The sequence below is a fragment of the Oncorhynchus mykiss genome, chromosome 1 (genome assembly GCF_013265735.2).
Source record: "Oncorhynchus mykiss isolate Arlee chromosome 1, USDA_OmykA_1.1, whole genome shotgun sequence".
In the NCBI taxonomy this organism is placed as follows: Eukaryota; Metazoa; Chordata; class Actinopteri; order Salmoniformes; family Salmonidae; genus Oncorhynchus; species Oncorhynchus mykiss.
The window spans coordinates 85,521,981-85,545,215 of NC_048565.1; the positions used below are offsets into that span (position 1 = coordinate 85,521,981).

A 23,235-nucleotide genomic window follows, 5' to 3' on the forward strand; every position below is an offset into this window, starting at 1 on the left:
TTAACAAACAGATTACCAACCATTTAGAATCCCACCGTAACTTCTCCGCTATGCAATCTGGTTTCAGAGCCGGTCATGGGTGCACCTCAGCCACACTCAAGGTCCTAAATTATATCATAACCACCATCAATAAGAGACATTACTGTGCAGCCATCTTCATCGACCTGGCCAAGGCTTTCGACTCTGTCAATCACCACATTCTTATCTGGTTCACCAGCTACTTCTCAGACAGAGTTCAGTTTCAAATCGGAGGGCCTGATGTCTGGACCTCTGGCAGTCTCTATGGGGGTGCCACAGGGTTCAATTCTCGGGCAGACTCTCTTCTCTGTATACATCAATGATGTCACTCTTGCTGCTGGTGATTCTCTCATCCACCTCTACGCAGACGACACCATTCTGTATACTTCTGGCCCTTCTTTGGACTGTGTTAACTAACCTCCAGACGAGCTTCAATGCCATACAACTCTCCTTCCGTGGCCTCCAACTGCTCTTAAATGCAAGTAAAACTAAATGCATGCTCTTCAGCCGATCGCTGCCCGCACCTGCCCGCCCGTCCAGCATCACTACTCTGGACAGCTCTGACTTAGAATATGTGGACACCTACAAATACCTAGGTGTCTGGTTAGACTGTAAACTCTCCCTACAGACTCACATTAATTAAGCATCTCCAATCCAAAATTAAATCTAGAATTGGCTTCCTATGTCGCAACAAAGCATCCTTCAATCCTGCTGCCAAACATACCCTCGTAAAAATGACCAGCCTACCGATCCTCGACTTCGGCGATGTCATTTACAAAATAGCCTCCAACACTCTACTCAACAAATTGGATGCAGTCTATCACAGTGCCATTCGTTTTGTCACCAAAGCTCCATATCCTACCCACCATTGCGACCTGTATGCTCTCAATGGCTGGCCCTCGCTTCATACTTGTCACCGGACACACTGGCTTCAGGTCATTTACAAGTCTCTGCTAGGTAAAGCCCCGCCTTATCTCAGCTCACTGGTCACCATAGCAGCACCCACCCGTAGCACACGCTCCAGCAGGTATATCTCACTGGTCACCCCCAAAGCCAATTCCTCATTTAGCCGCCTTTCCTTCTAGTTGTCTGCTGCCAATGACTGGAACGAACTGCAAAAATCACTGAAACTGGAGGCTTCTATCTCCCTCACTAGCTTTAAGCACCAACTGTCAGAGCAGCTTATAGATCACTGCATCTGTACATAGCCCATCTGTAAATAGCCCATCCAACTACCTCATCCCCATACTGTATTTATTTATCTTGCTCCTTTGTACCCCAGTATCTCAGTATCTCTACTTGCACATTCATCTTCTGCACATCAATCACTCCAGTGTTTAATTGGTATATTGTAATTACATCGCCACCATGGCATATTTATTGCCTTACCTCCCTTATCTTACCATATTTGCACACACTGTATATATACTTTTTTCTACTGTATTATTGACTGTATGTTTGTTGATTCCATGTGTAACTGTGTTGTTGTATGTGTCGAACTGCTTTGCTTTATTCTTGGCCAGGTCACAGTTGTAAATGAGAACTTGTTCTCAACTAGCCTACCTGGTTAAATAAAGGTGAAATAAATTAAATAAATAAAATCACCTAATCATGATCTTCAGATTAGAATGCCAGGTGATTAATCAGCTGTGTTTGCTAGGGATGGAGAAAAAGTGTGAGACCAATCAGGCCTCTAACAAGTCATCTTTTAGATTGGCTTCTAAAGTGAATACACTATACTTACACTACTTACGTTTGAAAACCAACATAACGGGACAATCTCAACACTCAACAATCAAATTAAGATCCTGCATCTGAAGCATCACAGTATCATGCTGTAGTTTAATCAAGGCTAAGTTGAATGTAAAAAGATGTATACAATCACTACTGTAAGTGGCTCTGGATAAGAGCGTCTGCTAAATGACTACAATGTAAAAATGACATTGACCACTGCAGTACCTCCAGGAATTGGTGAGAGCTCTAAGACTGCCCGACTGTAGCAAGAGGTGAAATCCAAGTGGGCCAACTGGGTAGAACTGGAATGTTCTTGTTTGTACAGTCACAGCCATTGTTCTTTTAACCCTGTATGGCCCTTTATAGGAAACATAACACTGGTTAGGGCAGCTGCCTGCTGGGACTGGCCACGTGTGCTGCCAGTCATGTTGACCTCTCAGAGACATTTATTAAACCTAGTCCAACTATTAGCATTCCCCCAGGGCTCCACCCTACCAGGCCCACCCAGGCCCACCCAGGCCAACTCCGGACCCTACTCCACACGCTGTCCTCAGCTGTTGTCAGGCAGTCCCCAGGGGAAGGGGTCCAGAAGCAGGAGAAAGGCCCAGCCCAGGCCACACAAAGAGTAGCAGTGCCTGTGTGTGATTGTGTGTGTGGCGTTTACTCACCCTTTTTCCCTCTTTGCCCAGAGCCCCCGTCTGACCTGGCAACCCAGGGGATCCCTAGGGACAGAAGACAGAAGGGTATCAGATCAGGGCTGTCATTTGTGTATGGCCAGGCTATGGGTGTTGCGTTACCCTAGCTTCACGGTCTAGGCCTCTCATAGCAGCAGTAAACTGGACACATAGCCTAGCATTCCCCTGTTTGACACGCCATTGATATCTGCTATTTGTTGAAATGTCGCTTCTGTATAAGAGAGAGAGAGAGGGGCTGGATGCTAGCATGGTGCCAGATCTGTTTGTGCTATCATGCCAATGCCTTCCTACTCATTGCCATGCCAAAGGAAGATTGGCTCGACAAGGACAGCAATGGACCAGGCTAGCTGGATGCTGGATGGATTCCTAGATAGACCGGTTGGATGGCATTCAGTGTTGGAATGAGTGTGTATCCAGCTTGTTTCTGTGGAGACAGATGTAAACTCATGGCCTCATCCCAGACCTGTTGCCAATGACAATATGAGTTAGAAAGGCAGCACAAACAGATCCTGGATCAGGCTATGGGTTAACAGCATGTTGCTTATAAAGCTGCTATGGAGACAGATGTTAGATCCACATGTTCTCAGCACACCATTGGAGGCTGCTGACAGGAGGACGGTTCATAATAATGGCTGGAACAGAGCAAATGGAACGGCATCAATTACCTGGAAACCATGTGTTTGATGCATTTGATACCATTCCACTGATTCTGCTCCAGTCATTACCACTAGCCTGTTCTCCCCAACTAAGATGCCACCAACCTCCTGTGCAGCACAAAGACCACTGGCTGCCTAGTTGGCTTAATTGCTGTATGAAAATACCTAGATTTGATTTCATTCAAGTTTAATTGCTGGTGCTGGGCGTACCATATCTCCAGTTAGGCCAGGTGGACCCTGTCAGATGCAAAACATAGGTGTAAGACTGGTTATATAGGTGTAAGACTGGTAACATAGGTGTAAGACTGGTAACATAGGTGTAAGACTGGTAACATAGGTGTAAGACTGGTAACATAGGTGTAAGACTGGTAACATAGGTGTAAGACTGGTAACATAGGTGTAAGACTGGTAACATAGGTGTAAGACTGGTAACATAGGTGTAAAACTGGTAACATAGGTGTAAGACTGGTAACATAGGTGTAAGACTGGTAACATAGGTGTAAGACTGGTAACATAGGTGTAAGACTGGTAACATAGGTGTAAGACTGGTAACATAGGTGTGAGACTGGTAACATAGGTGTGCGATTCAACGGCTTAGACACGAGACGTATGTGAAAGGGTCTACAGACAATCACGGATTATCACCAGACACATCGCGGACACCGACGTCTTGCTACCGGACAAGCTAGATAACTTCTTCGCCTGCTTTGAGGATAACACAAGTGCACCGACGTGTCCTGCTCCCAACGACTGTTGACTCTTGTTCTCTGTGGATGACGGGAGTAAGACATTTAAACGTATTAACCTTCGCAAGGCTGTTGGTCCAGATGGCATCCATAGCTGCGTCCTCAGAGCATGCGCAGACAAGCTGGCTGGAGTGTTTACGGACATATTCAATCCATCCCTATCCTAGTCTGCTGTCCCCACATGCTCAAGATGTCCACCATTGTTCCTGTACCCAAAAAAGCAAAGGTAACTGAACTAAATTACTATCGCGCCGTATCACTCACTTCTATCATCATGAAGTGCTTTGAGAGGCTAGTTAAGGATCATATCACCTCTACCTTACATTACACCCTAGACCCACTTAAATGTTCTTACTGCCCCAATAGATCCACAGACAATTAAATTGCCAATACACTGCACACTGCCCTATCCCATCTGGAAAAGAGGAATACCTATGTAAGAATGCTGTTCATTGACTACAGCTCAGCCTTCAACACCATAGTACCCTCCTATTCTCCCTGTTCACCCATGACTGCGTGGCCACGCACACCTCCAACTCAATCATCAAGTTTGCAGATGACACAACAGTAGTAGGCCTGATTACCAACAATAACAAGACAGCCTACAGGGAGGAGGTGAGGGCCCTCGGAGTGTGGTGTCAGGAAATGAACCTCTCCCTCAACGTCAACAAAACAAAGGAGCTGATGGTGGACTTCAGGAAACAGCAAAGGGAGCAAGCCTCTATCCACATTGATGTGACCGCAGTGGAGAAGGTGGAAAGCATCAAGTTCCTCGGCGTACACATCACAGACACTGAAATGGTCTACCCACACAGACAGCGTGGTGAAGAAGGTGCAACAGTGTCTCTTCAACCTTGTCTTGGCCCCTAAAACCCTCACAAACTTTTACAGACACACAATTGAGAGCATCCTGTCAGGCTGTATCACCGCCTGGTACGGCAACTACACCGCCCGCAACCGCAGCGCTCTCCAGAGGGTGGTGCGGTCTGCCCAACACATCACTGGGATCATACTGCCTGCCCTCCAGGACACCTACAGCACCCGAAGGCCAAAAAGATAATCAAGGACATCAACCACCCGAGTAACGGCCTGTTCACCCCGCTATCATCCAGAAGTACAGGTCAGTACAGGTGCATCAAAGCTGGGACCGAGAGTCTGAATAACAGCTTCTATTCCAAGGCCATCAGACTGTTAAACAGCCACCACTAGCCGGCTTCCACCCGGTACCTCAACCCTGCAGAGGCTGCTGACATATATACATAGACATGGAATGACTGGCCACTTTAATAATGGAACACTAGTCACTTTAATAATGGAACACTAGTCACATTAATACTGGAACACTAGTCACTTTAATAATGGTTTCATACTGCTTTACTCATCTCATATCTATATACTGTATTATATTCTACTGTATTTTAGTCAATGCCACTCCAATATTGCTCAATCTAATATTAATATATTTCTTAATTCCATTCTTTTACTTTTAGATTTGTGTATATTTTGTGAATCACTTTTAGATACTACTGCACTGTTAGATACTACTGCACTGTTAGATACTACTGCACTGTTAGATACTACTGCACTGTTAGATTCTACTGCAGTGTTAGATACTACTGCACTGTTAGAATCTACTGCACTGTTAGATACTACTGCAGTGTTAGATTCTACTGCAGTGTTAGATTCTACTGCACTGTTAGATACTACTGCACTGTTAGATACTACTGCACTGTTAGATACTACTGCACTGTTAGACACTACTGCACTGTTAGATACTACTGCACTGTTAGATACTACTGCACTGTTAGATACTACTGCACTGTTAGATACTACTGCACTTTTAGATACTACTGTACTGTTAGATACTACTGCACTGTTAGATACTACTGCACTGTTAGACACTACTGCACTGTTAGATACTACTGCACTGTTAGATACTACTGCACTGTTAGATACTACTGCACTGTTAGATACTACTGCACTGTTAGATACTACTGCACTGTTAGATATTACTGCACTGTTAGATACTACTGCACTGTTAGATACTACTGCAGTGTTAGATACTACTGCACTGTTAGATTCTACTGCACTGTTAGATACTACTGCACTGTTAGATTCTACTGCACTGTTAGATACTACTGCACAGTTAGATTCTACTGCAGTGTTAGATACTACTGCACTGTTAGATTCTACTGCACTGTTAGATACTACTGCACTGTTAGATACTACTGCAGTGTTAGATTCTACTGCAGTGTTAGATTCTACTGCACTGTTAGATTCTACTGCACTGTTAGATACTACTGCACTGTTAGATACTACTGCAGTGTTAGATTCTACTGCACTGTTAGATCATTCACAATGATAACACGTCCGCACGCCATCAATATTAGGAACTCCCATAGTTCTCCAACATAACTCCTGCAGTTGTCATTCACAATGATAACACGTCCGTACGCCATCAATATTAGGAACTCCCATAGTTCTCCAACATAACTCCTGCAGTTGTCATTCCTCATCTGACAAGGCCTCATATAAACTGCTGTATGCCTGGGTCTATTGTAAATCTGACCTAGGCAGGGCCATTGTTTCGTGACGAATTACATAATAAAAAGTGCACTTCATCAAATTGATTTGGATCAGGAGGAGAGGGCTGTTTGGTTTCATGTCTGGTTTATTTAACAGCCTGTCAAAACAGCATAGGGAGAGGTATGTGTTGCTGGGTACATACGGATGTGAGCTTCAGACTCTGTGTACCACATAAAAACAATGAAATGTCAAGGAAAATATGAATATACCTGATCTCCCTTGAGTCCCTCTTTCTCCACCTGAAACAAACAAGAGAAAACAATGACAACTACAATATGACAGTTACAATATCAGTCTAATTGAAGACACATTATACACTATACAAAATAGTTCAATCAGAAGAACAAAACAGCATTTGTAGATTGATCAGAATGTGGCAGGTTATGGTTTTTGTAATCTCGTAACAATTCTTTGAAAAATGCTGCTGTGAATGTGGGTCAGAAGGGACTGAGTCCAAGCAGTACTACTTGAACCCAGGTTAGGGCCTTTCACAGTCACACTCCTACTGGGGATGTGGGTGGAAGGGAGGGGAGCAGTCACACTCCTACTGGTGATGTGGGTGGAAGGGAGGGGAGCAGACACACTCCTACTGGGCGATGTGGGTGGAAGGGAGGGGAGCAGACACACTCCTACTGGTGATGTGGGTGGAAGGGAGGGGAGCAGACACACTCCTACTGGTGATGTGGGTGGAAGGGAGGGGAGCAGACACACTCCTACTGGTGATGTGGGTGGAAGGGAGGGGAGCAGTCACACTCCTACTGGTGATGTGGGTGGAAGGGAGGGGAGCAGTCACACTCCTACTGGTGATGTGGGTGGAAGGGAGGGGAGCAGACACACTCCTGGGGATGTGGGTGGATGGGAGGGGAGCAGACAGACAGACAGACAGTCATGTATGCAGACAGACATACAATCAAAAGGACAGACAGACATATGGACAGACAGACGGATGACAGACAGAGACAGTCAGACAGACGGACGGACAGACAGGCAGACAGGCAGGCAGACGGGCGGACGGACGGACAGGCAGACAGGCGGACAGACAGACAGACAGACAGACAGACAGACAGACAGACAGACAGACGGACAGGCGGACAGACAGACGGGCAGACGGGCAGACGGGCGGACAGACGGACGGACGGGCGGACGGACAGAGTTGTCTGTCCTCACAAACTACTGTCCACATTCAGGGCCACAGATCAACCTATCAGCTTACACATCCATCCCAAATAAGTGGTGTCCCCTTTCAATTGGCATCCTCGCAAAAACACTGAGGCCTTTTTCTTGGAAGCAGCAGCTGCAGAAAATAGCCATTCATAACATGACATGTGTACAGAATGTGTCACTCACAGGCTCCTGTCTCTGTGCTTAAAGGTGCAATCTGTAGTTGGTACATCCTGTTTTGTACTTTTTTGGGGGGTGATATATACCCATGATAACTTCAAATGTTTCATGAGCTTAGTTCAACTGTCGTACCCCATCAAAACCCCAAATATAAGCTTCTATTTTACTCCATTGTTTGTCAACAATATAATTGTAAACAAACACTGCACATCAGGGGTAGGCAGTTCCTGTTTTTGATTTAATCGACCTGGAAGACCAGGTGTGTTGAATTCAGGCAATCACTGAACTGATCAATTAGCTCAGTTGATCAGGTGTGGTGCCTAGTTAGAACAGAACCCTGCAGTACCTGTGTACTCCAGGAACAGGGTTGCCTCGCCCTGCTGAGCTTCAGAACATGGTTAAAACTATCATTTTGATCTCATGGATGGGCAGTCCTTAGCCGTTTACCAAAACTGTGGCAGGGTGGCGGCTTCATTGTTTTTTTTAAATCCCAGACTGCCCCTTTAAAACGGTGGACAGAAATGTATCGTTTAACAAGACGGCTGACAAGCCTTTGGTATCTGTGACAGCGGCTGTAAACATGAACGACAGCTAGGAACCGTGATGCCCCTCTATAAAACACAATGTTCTATCTCACAAAGCACTGCTTTACTAACTCAATTCATTCTCAATGTATAGCATATCTACACAGTACTTGTAAAAAGGAAACCTTGGGTTAACCTGAATGGGGTATATCGGCTAGTTCATCTATACTACCATTTAGTAGCGTTCAGTAAGTGTTCAGTGATAGTACGTCCACTATCACTGCAATGTTGTTTACAAGGCTGTTGTGAGAAGACCTGGTAACGCCAACCATGGTGTTCTCGATAGCCAGGATAGAATTTCTGTTATCCTGATTCGTCTCTTATTAATGTATAATTAGCTAGTGTAAATAGCTCGTCAACGGTGACAGTTTTCGGTTGGGGTTTGGTAAGTATTTGGGTGACATGAAAGGGACGGTGTCACACACACTCTGCTTCGCTCCAGTGCTAATGAGACGTGGCAGGGCAGATAATTAGCTAACCACTCACAGTATACTCTTAATCGTCACCCATCACCTCCCCTATTACCACCAGCCAGGCCCTGTGTGTATTAGTGTGTGTGTGTGTACGTGCGTGGGTTCATGCATTGTTTGTGTGTGCGCGTGTGAGCATTGTGCGTCTCTGTGAGTGTGTGTGCACCCATGCATGTGTGTGTATATTAATCTACCAGTCTCTGTCTAGGAGTTTCTAGGCTATGCTCCCACTAAGCTCCCTCTCCCCTGGGCTCATGTTAACAGAACTAGAGAGGACAAGCAGACAGTGCAGCCAGCCCAATTATAGGAGCACTATGCATGAAGCATGCTGAGGCTTCTACTGGGATTCACTAAACGCTGAGGGTCTACTGGGAGAGACTGGCGTCTGGAACTCCTAGACTGAGTCAGTGGGGAGGAGAAGAGAGGAGAGCAGAGGAGAGTTGAGGAGAGGAGAGCTGAGGAGAAGAAAGAAGAGAGCTGAGAAGAAGAGAGGAGAGCTGAGGAGAAGAGAGGAGAGCTGAGGAGAAGAGAGGAGAGCTGAGGAGAAGAGAGGAGAGCTGAGGAGAAGAGATGAGAGCTGAGAAGAAGAAAGGAGTGTTGAGGAGAGGAGTGTTGAGGAGAGGAGAGCTGAGGAGAGGAGAGCTGAGGAGAGTTGAGGAGAGTTGAGGAGAGCTGAGGAGAAGAGATGAGAGCTGAGGAGAAGAGAGGAGAGCTGAGGAGAAGAGAGGAGAGCTGAGGAGAAGAGGAGAGCTGAGGAGAAGAGGAGAGCTGAGGAGAAGAGGAGAGCTGATGAGAAGAGAGGAGAGCTGATGAGAAGAGAGGAGAGCTGAGGAGAAGACAGGAGAACTGAGGAGAAGAGAGGAGAGCTGAGGAGAGGAGAGTTGAGGAGAGGTGAGGAGAGCTGAGGAGAGTTGAGGAGAGGAGAGGAGAGTTGAGGAGAGTTGAGGAGGGGAGAGTTGAGGAGAGAAGAGTTGAGGAGAGCTCAGGAGAGGAGAGCTGAGGAGAGGAGAGGTTTATTCTATTCTACTGAGCCATTTATTTTATGTTGGTATTCATATCTTTTATTATTTCTTATTGTTGTTGCGTTGTCCAGAAGGAACCTGCCAGTAAGCATTGAATTGGACAGTGTCTGCCATGTGTATCCTGTACATGTAATACCTACATGTTTCAAGCACACCACCATAGTCCCTCTGCTCAAGAAAGCGAAGGTAACCTGCCTAAATGACTACCGCCCCGTAGCACTCACGTCAGTAGCCATGAAGTTCATTGAAAGGCTGGTCATGACTGACATCAACACAATCATCCCGGAAACCCTAGACCCACTCCAATTCGCATACCGCCCAAATAGATCCACAGATGACGCAATCTCAATCGCACTCCACACTGCCCTTTCCCACCAGGACAAAATGAACACCTTTGTAGGAATACTGTTCATTGACTTCAGCTCAGCATTCAACACCATAGTGCCCACAAAGCTCATCACTAAGCTAAGGACCCTGGAACTAAACACCTCCCTCTGCAACTGGATCCTGGACTTCCTGACGGGCCGCCCCCAGGTGGTAAGTGTAGGCAACAACACATCTGCCACGCCAATCCTCAACACTGGGGCCCCTCAGGGGTATGTGCTTAGTCCCCTCCTGTACTCCCTGTTCACCCAAGTCCGCGTGGCCAAGCACGACTCCAACACCATCATTAAGTTTGCTTACGACACAACGGTGGTAAGGCCTCCTGCCTATAGGCTGTCTCACCGACAACAATGATACAGTCTATAGGCAGGAGGCCAGAGACCTGGCAGTGTGGTGCCAGGACAACAAACTCTCCCTCAACGTGGGCAAGACAAAGGAGATGATCGTGGACTACAGGAAAAGGAGGGTCGAACACGCCCCCATTCACATCGACAGGGCTGTAGTGGAGTGGGTCGAGAGTTTCCTTGGTGTCCACATCACCAACAAACTATCATGGTCCAACACACCAAAACAGTTGTGAAGAGGGCATGACAAAACCTATTCCCCCTTAGGAGACTGAAAATATTTGTCATGGGTCCCCAGATCCTCAAAAAGTTCTACAGATGCACCATCGAGAGCATCCTGACCGGTTGCATCACCGCCTGGTATGGCAACTGTTCGGCATCCAACCATTAGGAGCTACAGAGGGTAGTGCGTACGGCCCAGTACATCACCGGGGCCAAGCTTCCTGCCATCCAGCACCTCTATACTCGGCGGTGTTAGAGGAAGGCCCAAAAAAGACTCCAGTCACCCAAGTCATAGACTGTTCTCTCTGCTACCACACGGCAAGCGGTACTGGAGCACCAAGTCTGGGTCCAAGAGGCTCTTTAACAGCTTCTACCACCAAGCCATAAGACTGCTGAACAATTAATCAAATGGCCACCAGGACTGTTTACATTGACACCCCCCCCCTCCATTTGTTTTAACACTGCTGCTACTCACTGTTTATTATCTATGCATAGTCACTTTACCCCTACTTACATGTACAAATGAGCTCGACTAACCTGTACCCACGCACATTGACCAGGTACATAGCCTAGCCTGTATTTAGCCTCGTTATTGTTATTTTATTGTGTTACTTTTTGTTCTTTGTAAATATTTTCTTAAAGCATTTTCTTAAAACTGCATTGTTGGTTTTAAGGGCTTGTAAGTAAGCATTTCACCTGTTGCATTCGGCATACATGATAACTTAAATTTGACTAATAAAACTTCAAAGTTGAGAGACAGAGTGAAGGAAACCATGTCTTCAACTTCTCTCACACATGTAGGTCCACCATGGATGCTACCTGTCACCCCCTTCTCATCTTTTCCTGCCCTTCCCATCATTCCCCCCAGAGCTCCAGACCAGTGGTCTGCCTGCCTGCTCTCCACCATGCTCCAAGCCCCAGGAGAGGTGTGGAGAGAGGGGTTTAACCATCCTCATCTACACCTGTCTGGCCTCTCCTTGCCTGACCTCCCAGACAGCACAGAGGTGGATGGTAATGTGACACTGAGACTGTTCACCTGAGCAGTTCCAAATCCCTCTCTCCCCTCCTCATCCCCCCTCATCCCTCCTCCTTCCCCTCTCCTCATCCCTCCTCCTTCCCCTCTCCTCATCCCTCCTCCTTCCCCTCTCCTCATCCCCACTCCTTCCCCTCTCCTCATCCCCCCTCATTCCTTCTCCTTCCCCTCTCTTCCTTCCCCCCTCCTTCCACTCTCCTCATCCCCCCTCCTTCCCCTCTCCTCATCCCCCCTCATTCCTCCTCCTTCCCCTCTCCTCATCCCCCCTCATCCCCCTCCTTCCACTCTCCGCAACCCCCCTCCTTCCACTCTCCTCATCCCCCCTCATTCCTCCTCCTTCCACTTTCCTCATCCCCCCTCCTCATCCCCCCTGTGTGTGTGTGTGTGTGTGTGTGTGTGTGTGTGTGTGTGTGTGTGTGTGTGTGTGTGTGTGTGTGTGTGTGTGTGTGTGTGTGTGTGTGTGTGTGTGTGTGTGTGTGTGTGTGTGTGTGTATAGATTCATATGAAGACAGCTGCATAAAAGACTGCATACTCACACTTAGACCAGGCAGACCTTGAAGACCCGTATCGCCCTGTGGGAGAGAGAAACTGTTGTTTTCTATCGTTGAACTCATTAGTCATTCATCAATTTATTGACTCTTATAAGGATCTTTCCTCAGCACCTATTATACACAACGTATAGTACAACACGGAACGTCAATAGTGACTCTTATATGGATCTTTCCTCAGCACCTATCATACACAACGTATAGTACAACACGGAACGTCAAGTGACACACATTCAGACGATTCATTTTGAAAGGAAAGGAATTGCTGCTATTCAATCATTCTCTTAGTCTGTAAATACTGTCAGAGATTATTACTACTCTAAATAAATGTCTGAAGAAGTTACCTCCACATTGAGCCAAGCGGCGGTGCTTGCGGGAGGGCTTGTGCATGCAGAGCTTTAAAGGTCAGTCAAAATAAACAGCACATTGTGTTACTGCTTCATTTAGCTGTGTGTGTGTGTGTGTTGTCCACCACAGCTGGGTTCAAATACTATTTCACATAATTTCAAAAACATTATCTGGGCTTGATTGAGCTTGCCTGGCAAAGCATAACTAAAGGAATAGTTGCAAATAGTATCAGAAACCTATGTCTGGTCTTCATACCACATGACACCCTATTCCCTAGGAACCTATGTCTGGTGTGCTGTCCATCCTATTCCCTAGGAACCTATGTCTGGTGTGCTGTCCATCCTAATCCCTAGGAACCTATGTCTGGTGTGCTGTCCATCCTAACCCCTAGGAACCTATGTCTGGTCTTCATACCACAAGACACCCTATTCCCTAGGAACATATGTCTGGTGTGCTGTCCATCCTATTCCCTAGGAACCTATGTCTGGTGTGCTGTCCATCCTATTCCCTAGGAACCTATGTCTGGTGTGCTGTCCATCCTATTCCCTAGGAACCTATGTCTGGTGTGCTGTCCATCCTATTCCCTAGGAACCTATGTCTGGTGTGCTGTCCATCCTATTCCCTAGGAACCTACTGTATGTCTGGTGTGCTGTCCATCCTATTCCCTAGGAACCTATGTCTGGTGTGCTGTCCATCCTATTCCCTAGGAACCTATGTCTGGTGTGCTGTCCATCCTATTCCTTAGGAACCTATGTCTGGTGTGCTGTCCATCCTATTCCCTAGGAACCTATGTCTGGTGTGCTGTCCATCCTATTCCCTAGGAACCTATGTCTGGTGTGCTGTCCATCCTATTCCCTAGGAACCTATGTCTGGTGTGCTGTCCATCCTATTCCCTAGGAACCTATGTCTGGTGTGCTGTGCATCCTATTCCCTAGGAACCTATGTCTGGTGTGCTGTCCATCCTATTCCCTAGGAACCTATGTCTGGTGTGCTGTCCATCCTATTCCCTAGGAACCTATGTCTGGTGTGCTGTGCATCCTATTCCCTAGGAACCTATGTCTGGTGTGCTGTCCATCCTATTCCCTAGGAACCTATGTCTGGTGTGCTGTCCATCCTAATCCCTAGGAACCTATGTCTGGTGTGCTGTCCATCCTATTCCCTAGGAACCTATGTCTGGTCTTCATACCACAAGACACCCTATTCCCTAGGAACCTATGTCTGGTGTGCTGTCCATCCTATTCCCTAGGAACCTATGTCTGGTGTGCTGTCGATCCTATTCCCTAGGAACCTATGTCTGGTGTGCTGTCCATCCTATTCCCTAGGAACCTATGTCTGGTGTGCTGTCCATCCTATTCCCTAGGAACCTATGTCTGGTGTGCTGTCCATCCTATTCCCTAGGAACCTATGTCTGGTGTGCTGTCCATCCTATCCCTTAGGAACCTATGTCTGGTGTGCTGTCCATCCTATTCCCTAGGAACCTATGTCTGGTGTGCTGTGCATCCTATTCCCTAGGAACCTATGTCTGGTGTGCTGTCCATCCTATTCCCTAGGAACCTATGTCTGGTGTGCTGTCCATCCTATTCCCTAGGAACCTATGTCTGGTGTGCTGTGCATCCTATTCCCTAGGAACCTATGTCTGGTGTGCTGTCCATCCTATTCCCTAGGAACCTATGTCTGGTGTGCTGTCCATCCTATTCCCTAGGAACCTATGTCTGTTGTGCTTTCCATCCTATTCCCTAGGAACCTATGTCTGGTGTGCTGTCCATCCTATTCCTTAGGAACCTATGTCTGGTGTGCTGTCCATCCTATTCCCTAGGAACCTATGTCTGGTGTGCTGTCCATCCTATTCCCTAGGAACCTATGTCTGGTGTGCTGTCCATCCTATTCCCTAGGAACCTATGTCTGGTGTGCTGTCCATCCTATTCCCTAGAAACCTATGTCTGGTGTGCTGTCCATCCTATTCCCTAGGACCCTATGTCTGGTGTGCTGTCCATCCTATTCCCTAGGAACCTATGTCTGGTGTGCTGTCCATCCTATTCCCTAGGAACCTATGTCTGGTGTGCTGTCGATCCTATTCCCTAGGAACCTATGTCTGGTGTGCTGTCCATCCTATTCCCTAGGAACCTATGTCTGGTGTGCTGTCCATCCTATTCCCTAGGAACCTATGTCTGGTGTGCTGTCCATCCTATTCCCTAGGAACCTATGTCTGGTGTGCTGTGCATCCTATTCCCTAGGAACCTATGTCTGGTGTGCTGTCCATCCTATTCCCTAGGAACCTATGTCTGGTGTGCTGTCCATCCTATTCCCTAGGAACCTATGTCTGGTGTGCTGTCCATCCTAATCCCTAGGAACCTATGTCTGGTGTGCTGTCCATCCTATTCCCTAGGAACCTATGTCTGGTGTGCTGTCCATCCTAATCCCTAGGAACCTATGTCTGGTGTGCTGTCCATCCTATTCCCTAGGAACCTATGTCTGGTGTGCTGTCCATCCTATTCCCTAGGAACCTATGTCTGGTGTGCTGTCCATCCCATATAAGGAATAGGTTGCCATTTGGGACTCTGTCCTGGTTAAAGGTCAATATTTGTGTCAGGAAATGAAGACTGTTTCGGGACAGTCCTTTACGTCAGGCAATGTGTGTGTGTGTGTGTGTACTTTCTGTCAGGGCATGTGGTGTGTGTGTGTGTGTGTGTGTGTGTGTGTGTGTGTGTGTTCTTTCTGTCAGGCGATGTGGTGTATGTGTGTGTGTGTTCTTTCTGTCAGGCGAAGTGGTGTATGTGTGAGTGTGTGTGTGTTCTTTCTGTCAGGCGATGTGGTGTATGTGTGAGGCTGTGTGTATTCTTTCTGTCAGGCGATGTGGTGTATGTGTGAGTGTGTGCGTGTCTCCTTTCTGTCAGGCGATGTGTGTGTGTGTGTGTGTGAGAGAGATAGAGGCAGGTGGATAACATGATATTATCAGATCTGACGGACGATAAAATAACCATCGGCTTCATAACTTCAGGTAAAAAGCATTTTCAGTGTTAACACAGAGACATCCATGACACCTTGTTTAGTTAACAAGCCAGGTGGTAGATTCAGAGATGGGAGGGTTTCCCATGATGACAATAGTAAACGTTAGCTCAATGTATCATGCACTTTCCACTATATTCTTCTCTATTAATTTACTGTCTATTCTCACAAGCTGACTGTTTGTCTAGAATACTTTACTTCTGCCATTAGGTACCAGGTATTTCCCAACTGTGTAAACTTCTTTGAAAGAAAGTAGTAGGAAGAGAGTAGTTTTCCCATGACACAACGTAAACAGTACCTCTCAACTCCCTGGTCTACTCTCATCTGTTTTTTATACTATCTATTCTCACATGCACAAGCTGGATATTTCTCCATAACAGTATCTTCCTTCTCTATAAAACTTTCCCTCTGTCTGATTTTCAAATAAAATATGTTCACTATCCATTGAATTACGGTTTGTAAGCATGTGTCCTTTATAATGAATACATGTCCTTTATAATGAATACATGTGTCCTTTATAATGAATACCTGTCCTTTATAATGAATACATGTGTCCTTTATAATGAATACATGTGTCCTTTATAATGAATACGTGTCCTTTATAATGAATACGTGTCCTTTATAATGAATACATGTCCTTTATAATGAATACATGTCCTTTATAATGAATACGTGTCCTTTATAATGAATACGTGTCCTTTATAATGAATACGTGTCCTTTATAATGAATACGTGTCCTTTATAATGAATACGTGTCCTTTATAATGAATACATGTCCTTTATAATGAATACATTTGTCCTTTATAATGAATACATGTCCTTTATAATGAATACATGTGTCCTTTATAATGAATACGTGTCCTTTATAATGAATACATGTCCTTTATAATGAATACATGTCCTTTATAATGAATACATGTCCTTTATAATGAATACATGTCCTTTATAATGAATACATGTGTCCTTTATAATGAATACATGTGTCCTTTATAATGAATACATGTGTCCTTTATAATGAATACATGTCCTTTATAATGAATACATGTCCGTTATAATGAATACATGTCCTTTATAATGAATACATGTCCTTTATAATGAATACATGTCCTTTATAATGAATACATGTTCTTTATAATGAATACATGTCCTTTATAATGAATACATGTCCTTTATAATGAATACATGTGTCCTTTATAATGAATACATGTCCTTTATAATGAATACATGTCCTTTATAATGAATACATGTCCTTTATAATGAATACATGTCCTTTATAATGAATACATGCCCTTTATAATGAATACATGTCCTTTATAATGAATACATGTCCTTTATAATGAATACATGTCCTTTATAATGAATACATGTCCTTTATAATGAATACATGCCCTTTATAATGAATACATGTCCTTTATAATGAATACATGTCCTTTATAATGAATACATGTCCTTTATAATGAATACATGTCCTTTATAATGAATACATGTGTCCTTTATAATGAATACATGTGTCCTTTATAATGAATACATGTCCTTTATAATGAATACATATCCTTTATAATGAATACATGTCCTTTATAATGAATACATGTCCTTTAAAATGAATACATGTCCTTTATAATGAATACATGTCCTTTATAATAAATACATGTCCTTTATAATGAATACATGTCCTTTATTATGAATACATGTCCTTTATAATGAATACATGTGTCCTTTATAATGAATACATGTGTCCTGTATAATGAATACATGTCCTTTATAATGAATACATGTCCTTTATAATGAATACATGTCCTTTATAATGAATACATGTGTCCTTTATAATGAATACATGTGTCCTTTATAATGAATACATGTCCTTTATAATGAATACATGTCCTTTATAATGAATACATGCCCTTTATAATGAATACATGTCCTTTATAATGAATACATGTCCTTTATAATGAATACATGTCCTTTATAATGAATACATGTCCTTTATAATGAATACATGTGTCCTTTATAATGAATACATGTGTCCTTTATAATGAATACATGTCCTTTATAATGAATACATATCCTTTATAATGAATACATGTCCTTTATAATGAATACATGTCCTTTAAAATGAATACATGTCCTTTATAATGAATACATGTCCTTTATAATGAATACATGTCCTTTATAATGAATACATGTCCTTTATAATGAATACATGTCCTTTATAATGAATACATGTCCTTTATAATGAATACATGTCCTTTATAATGAATATATGTGTCCTTTATAATGAATACATGTCCTTTATAATGAATACATGTGTCCTTTATAATGAATACATGTGTCCTTTATAATGAATACATGTCCTTTATAATGAATACATGCCCTTTATAATGAATACATGTCCTTTATAATGAATACATGTCCTTTATAATGAATACATGTCCTTTATAATGAATACATGTCCTTTATAATGAATATATGTGTCCTTTATAATGAATACATGTGTCCTTTATAATGAATACATGTGTCCTTTATAATGAATACATGTGTCCTTTATAATGAATACATGTCCTTTATAATGAATACATGCCCTTTATAATGAATACATGTCCTTTATAATGAATACATGTCCTTTATAATGAATACATGTCCTTTATAATGAATACATGTCCTTTATAATGAATATATGTGTCCTTTATAATGAATACATGTGTCCTTTATAATGAATACATGTGTCCTTTATAATGAATACATGTGTCCTTTATAATGAATACATGTCCTTTATAATGAATACATGTCCTTTATAATGAATACATGTCCTTTATAATGAATACATGTCCTTTATAATGAATACATGTCCTTTATAATGAATACATGTCCTTTATAATGAATACATGTCCTTTATAATGAATACATGTGTCCTGTATAATGAATACATGTCCTTTATAATGAATACATGTCCTTTATAATGAATACATGTCCTTTATAATGAATACATGTCCTTTATAATGAATACATGTCCTTTATAATGAATACATGTCCTTTATAATGAATACATGTCCTTTATAATGAATACATGTGTCCTTTATAATGAATACATGTCCTTTATAATGAATACATGTGTCCTTTATAATGAATACCTGTCCTTTATAATGAATACATGTGTCCTTTATAATGAATACATGTCCTTTATAATGAATACATGTGTCCTTTATAATGAATACATGTCCTTTATAATGAATACATGTCCTTTATAATGAATACATGTCCTTTATAATGAATACATGTCCTTTATAATGAATACATGTCCTTCATAATGAATACATGTGTCCTTTATAATGAATACATGTCCTTTATAATGAATACATGTCCTTTATAATGAATACATGTCCTTTATAATGAATATATGTCCTTTATAATGAATACATGTCCTTTATAATGAATACATGTGTCCTTTATAATGAATACGTGTCCTTTATAATGAATACATGTCCTTTATAATGAATACATGTCCTTTATAATGAATACATGTCCTTTATAATGAATACATGTCCTTTATAATGAATACATGTCCTTTATAATGAATACATGTCCTTTATAATGAATACATGTCCTTTATAATGAATACATGTCCGTTATAATGAATACATGTCCTTTATAATGAATACATGTCCTTTATAATGAATACATGTCCTTTATAATGAATACATGTCCTTTATAATGAATACATGTCCTTTATAATGAATACATGTCCTTTATAATGAATACATGTCCTTTATAATGAATACATGTGTCCTTTATAATGAATACATGTGTCCTGTATAATGAATACATGTCCTTTATAATGAATACATGTCCTTTATAATGAATACATGTCCTTTATAATGAATACATGTCCTTTATAATGAATACATGCCCTTTATAATGAATACATGTCCTTTATAATGAATACATGTACTTTATAATGAATACATGTCCTTTATAATGAATACATGTCCTTTATAATGAATACATGCCCTTTATAATGAATACATGTCCTTTATAATGAATACATGTCCTTTATAATGAATACATGTCCTTTATAATGAATACATGTCCTTTACAATGAATACATGTCCTTTATAATGAATACATGTGTCCTTTATAATGAATACATGTCCTTTATAATGAATACATGTCCTTTATAATGAATACATGTCCTTTATAATGAATACATGTCCTTTAAAATGAATACATGTCCTTTATAATTAATACATGTCCTTTATAATGAATACATGTCCTTTATAATGAATACATGTCCTTTATAATGAATACATGTCCTTTATAATGAATACATGTCCTTTATAATGAATACATGTCCTTTATAATGAATACATGTCCTTTATAATGAATACATGTCCTTTATAATGAATACATGTCCTTTATAATGAATACATGTCCTTTATAATGAATACATGTCCTTTATAATGAATACATGTCCTTTATAATGAATACATGTCCTTTATAATGAATACATGTCCTTTATAATGAATACATGTCCTTTATAATGAATACATGTCCTTTATAATGAATACATGCCCTTTATAATGAATACATGTCCTTTATAATGAATACATGTCCTTTATAATGAATACATGTCCTTTATAATGAATACATGTCCTTTATAATGAATACATGTGTCCTTTATAATGAATACATGTCCTTTATAATGAATACATATCCTTTATAATGAATACATGTCCTTTATAATGAATACATGTCCTTTAAAATGAATACATGTCCTTTATAATGAATACATGTCCTTTATAATGAATACATGTCCTTTATAATGAATACATGTCCTTTATAATGAATACATGTCCTTTATAATGAATACATGTCCTTTATAATGAATACATGTCCTTTATAATGAATACATGTCCTTTATAATGAATACATGCCCTTTATAATGAATACATGCCCTTTATAATGAATACATGCCCTTTATAATGAATACATGTCCTTTATAATGAATACATGTCCTTTATAATGAATACATGTCCTTTATAATGAATACATGTCCTTTATAATGAATACATGTCCTTTATAATGAATACATGTCCTTTATAATGAATACATGTCCTTTATAATGAATACATGTCCTTTATAATAAATACATGTCCTTTATAATGAATACATGTCCTTTATAATGAATACATGTCCTTTATAATGAATACATGTCCTTTATAATGAATATATGTGTCCTTTATAATGAATACATGTCCTGTATAATGAATACATGTGTCCTTTATAATGAATACATGTGTCCTTTATAATGAATACATGTCCTTTATAATGAATACATGTCCTTTATAATGAATACATGTCCTTTATAATGAATACATGTCCTTTATAATGAATACATGTCCTTTATAATGAATACATGTGTCCTTTATAATGAATACATGTGTCCTGTATAATGAATACATGTGTCCTTTATAATGAATACATGTGTCCTGTATAATGAATACATGTCCTTTATAATGAATACATGTCCTTTATAATGAATACATGTCCTTTATAATGAATACATGTCCTTTATAATGAATACATGTCCTTTATAATGAATACATGTCCTTTATAATGAATACATGCCCTTTATAATGAATACATGTCCTTTATAATGAATACATGTCCTTTATAATGAATACATGTCCTTTATAATGAATACATGTCCTTTATAATGAATACATGTCCTTTATAATGAATACATGCCCTTTATAATGAATACATGTCCTTTATAATGAATACATGTCCTTTATAATGAATACATGTCCTTTATAATGAATACATATCCTTTATAATGAATACATGTCCTTTATAATGAATACATGTCCTTTAAAATGAATACATGTCCTTTATAATGAATACATGTCCTTTATAATGAATACATGTCCTTTATAATGAATACATGTGTCCTTTATAATGAATACATGTGTCCTGTATAATGAATACATGTCCTTTATAATGAATACATGTCCTTTATAATGAATACATGTCCTTTATAATGAATACATGTCCTTTATAATGAATACATGTCCTTTATAATGAATACATGTCCTTTATAATGAATACATGTCCTTTATAATGAATACATGTCCTTTATAATGAATACATGTCCTTTATAATGAATACATGTCCTTTATAATAAATACATGTCCTTTATAATGAATACATGTCCTTTATAATGAATACATGTACTTTATAATGAATACATGTGTCCTTTATAATGAATACGTGTCCTTTATAATGAATACATGTCCTTTATAATGAATACATGTCCTTTATAATGAATACATGTCCTTTATAATGAATACATGTGTCCTTTATAATGAATACATGTGTCCTGTATAATGAATACATGTCCTTTATAATGAATACATGTCCTTTATAATGAATACATGTCCTTTATAATGAATACATGTCCTTTATAATGAATACATGTCCTTTATAATGAATACATGTCCTTTATAATGAATACATGCCCTTTATAATGAATACATGTCCTTTATAATGAATACATGTCCTTTATAATGAATACATGTCCTTTATAATGAATACATGTCCTTTATAATGAATACATGCCCTTTATAATGAATACATGTTCTTTATAATGAATACATGTCCTTTATAATGAATACATGTCCTTTATAATGAATACATGTCCTTTATAATGAATACATGTCCTTTATAATGAATACATATCCTTTATAATGAATACATGTCCTTTATAATGAATACATATCCTTTATAATGAATACATGTCCTTTATAATGAATACATGTCCTTTAAAATGAATACATGTCCTTTATAATGAATACATGTCCTTTATAATGAATACATGTCCTTTATAATGAATACATGTCCTTTATAATGAATACATGTCCTTTATAATGAATACATGTCCTTTATAATGAATACATGTCTTTTATAATGAATACATGTCCTTTATAATGAATACATGTCCTTTGTAATGAATACATGTTCTTTATAATGAATACATGTGTCCTTTATAATGAATACATGTCCTTTATAATGAATACATGTCCTTTATAATGAATATATGTCCTTTATAATGAATACATGTCCTTTATAATGAATACATGTCCTTTATAATGAATACATGTGTCCTGTATAATGAATACATGTCCTTTATAATGAATACATGTCCTTTATAATGAATACATGTCCTTTATAATGAATACATGTCCTTTATAATGAATACATGTCCTTTATAATGAATACATGTCCTTTATAATGAATACATGCCCTTTATAATGAATACATGTCCTTTATAATGAATACATGTCCTTTATAATGAATACATGTCCTTTATAATGAATACATGTCCTTTATAATGAATACATGTCCTTTATAATGAATACATGCCCTTTATAATGAATACATGTCCTTTATAATGAATGCATGTCCTTTATAATGAATACATGTCCTTTATAATGAATACATATCC

General features: G+C 40.3%; 1 protein-coding gene across 3 annotated transcripts in view; it reads right to left on the reverse strand.

Moving 5' to 3' along the window:
* Positions 1-23,235, reverse strand: part of LOC110519057 (collagen alpha-1(XIX) chain) — a 266,495-nt gene that overhangs the window by 163,759 nt on the left and 79,501 nt on the right. For all 3 annotated transcript variants that reach the window (XM_036987654.1, XM_036987651.1, XM_036987663.1), the window contains exons 15-17: positions 12,372-12,407; positions 6,645-6,674; positions 2,421-2,474 (exon numbers count right to left, since the gene is read on the reverse strand). In XM_036987654.1, coding sequence (XP_036843549.1) covers positions 2,421-2,474; positions 6,645-6,674; positions 12,372-12,407 — 120 coding nt within the window. The remainder of the gene's footprint in view (positions 1-2,420; positions 2,475-6,644; positions 6,675-12,371; positions 12,408-23,235) is intronic.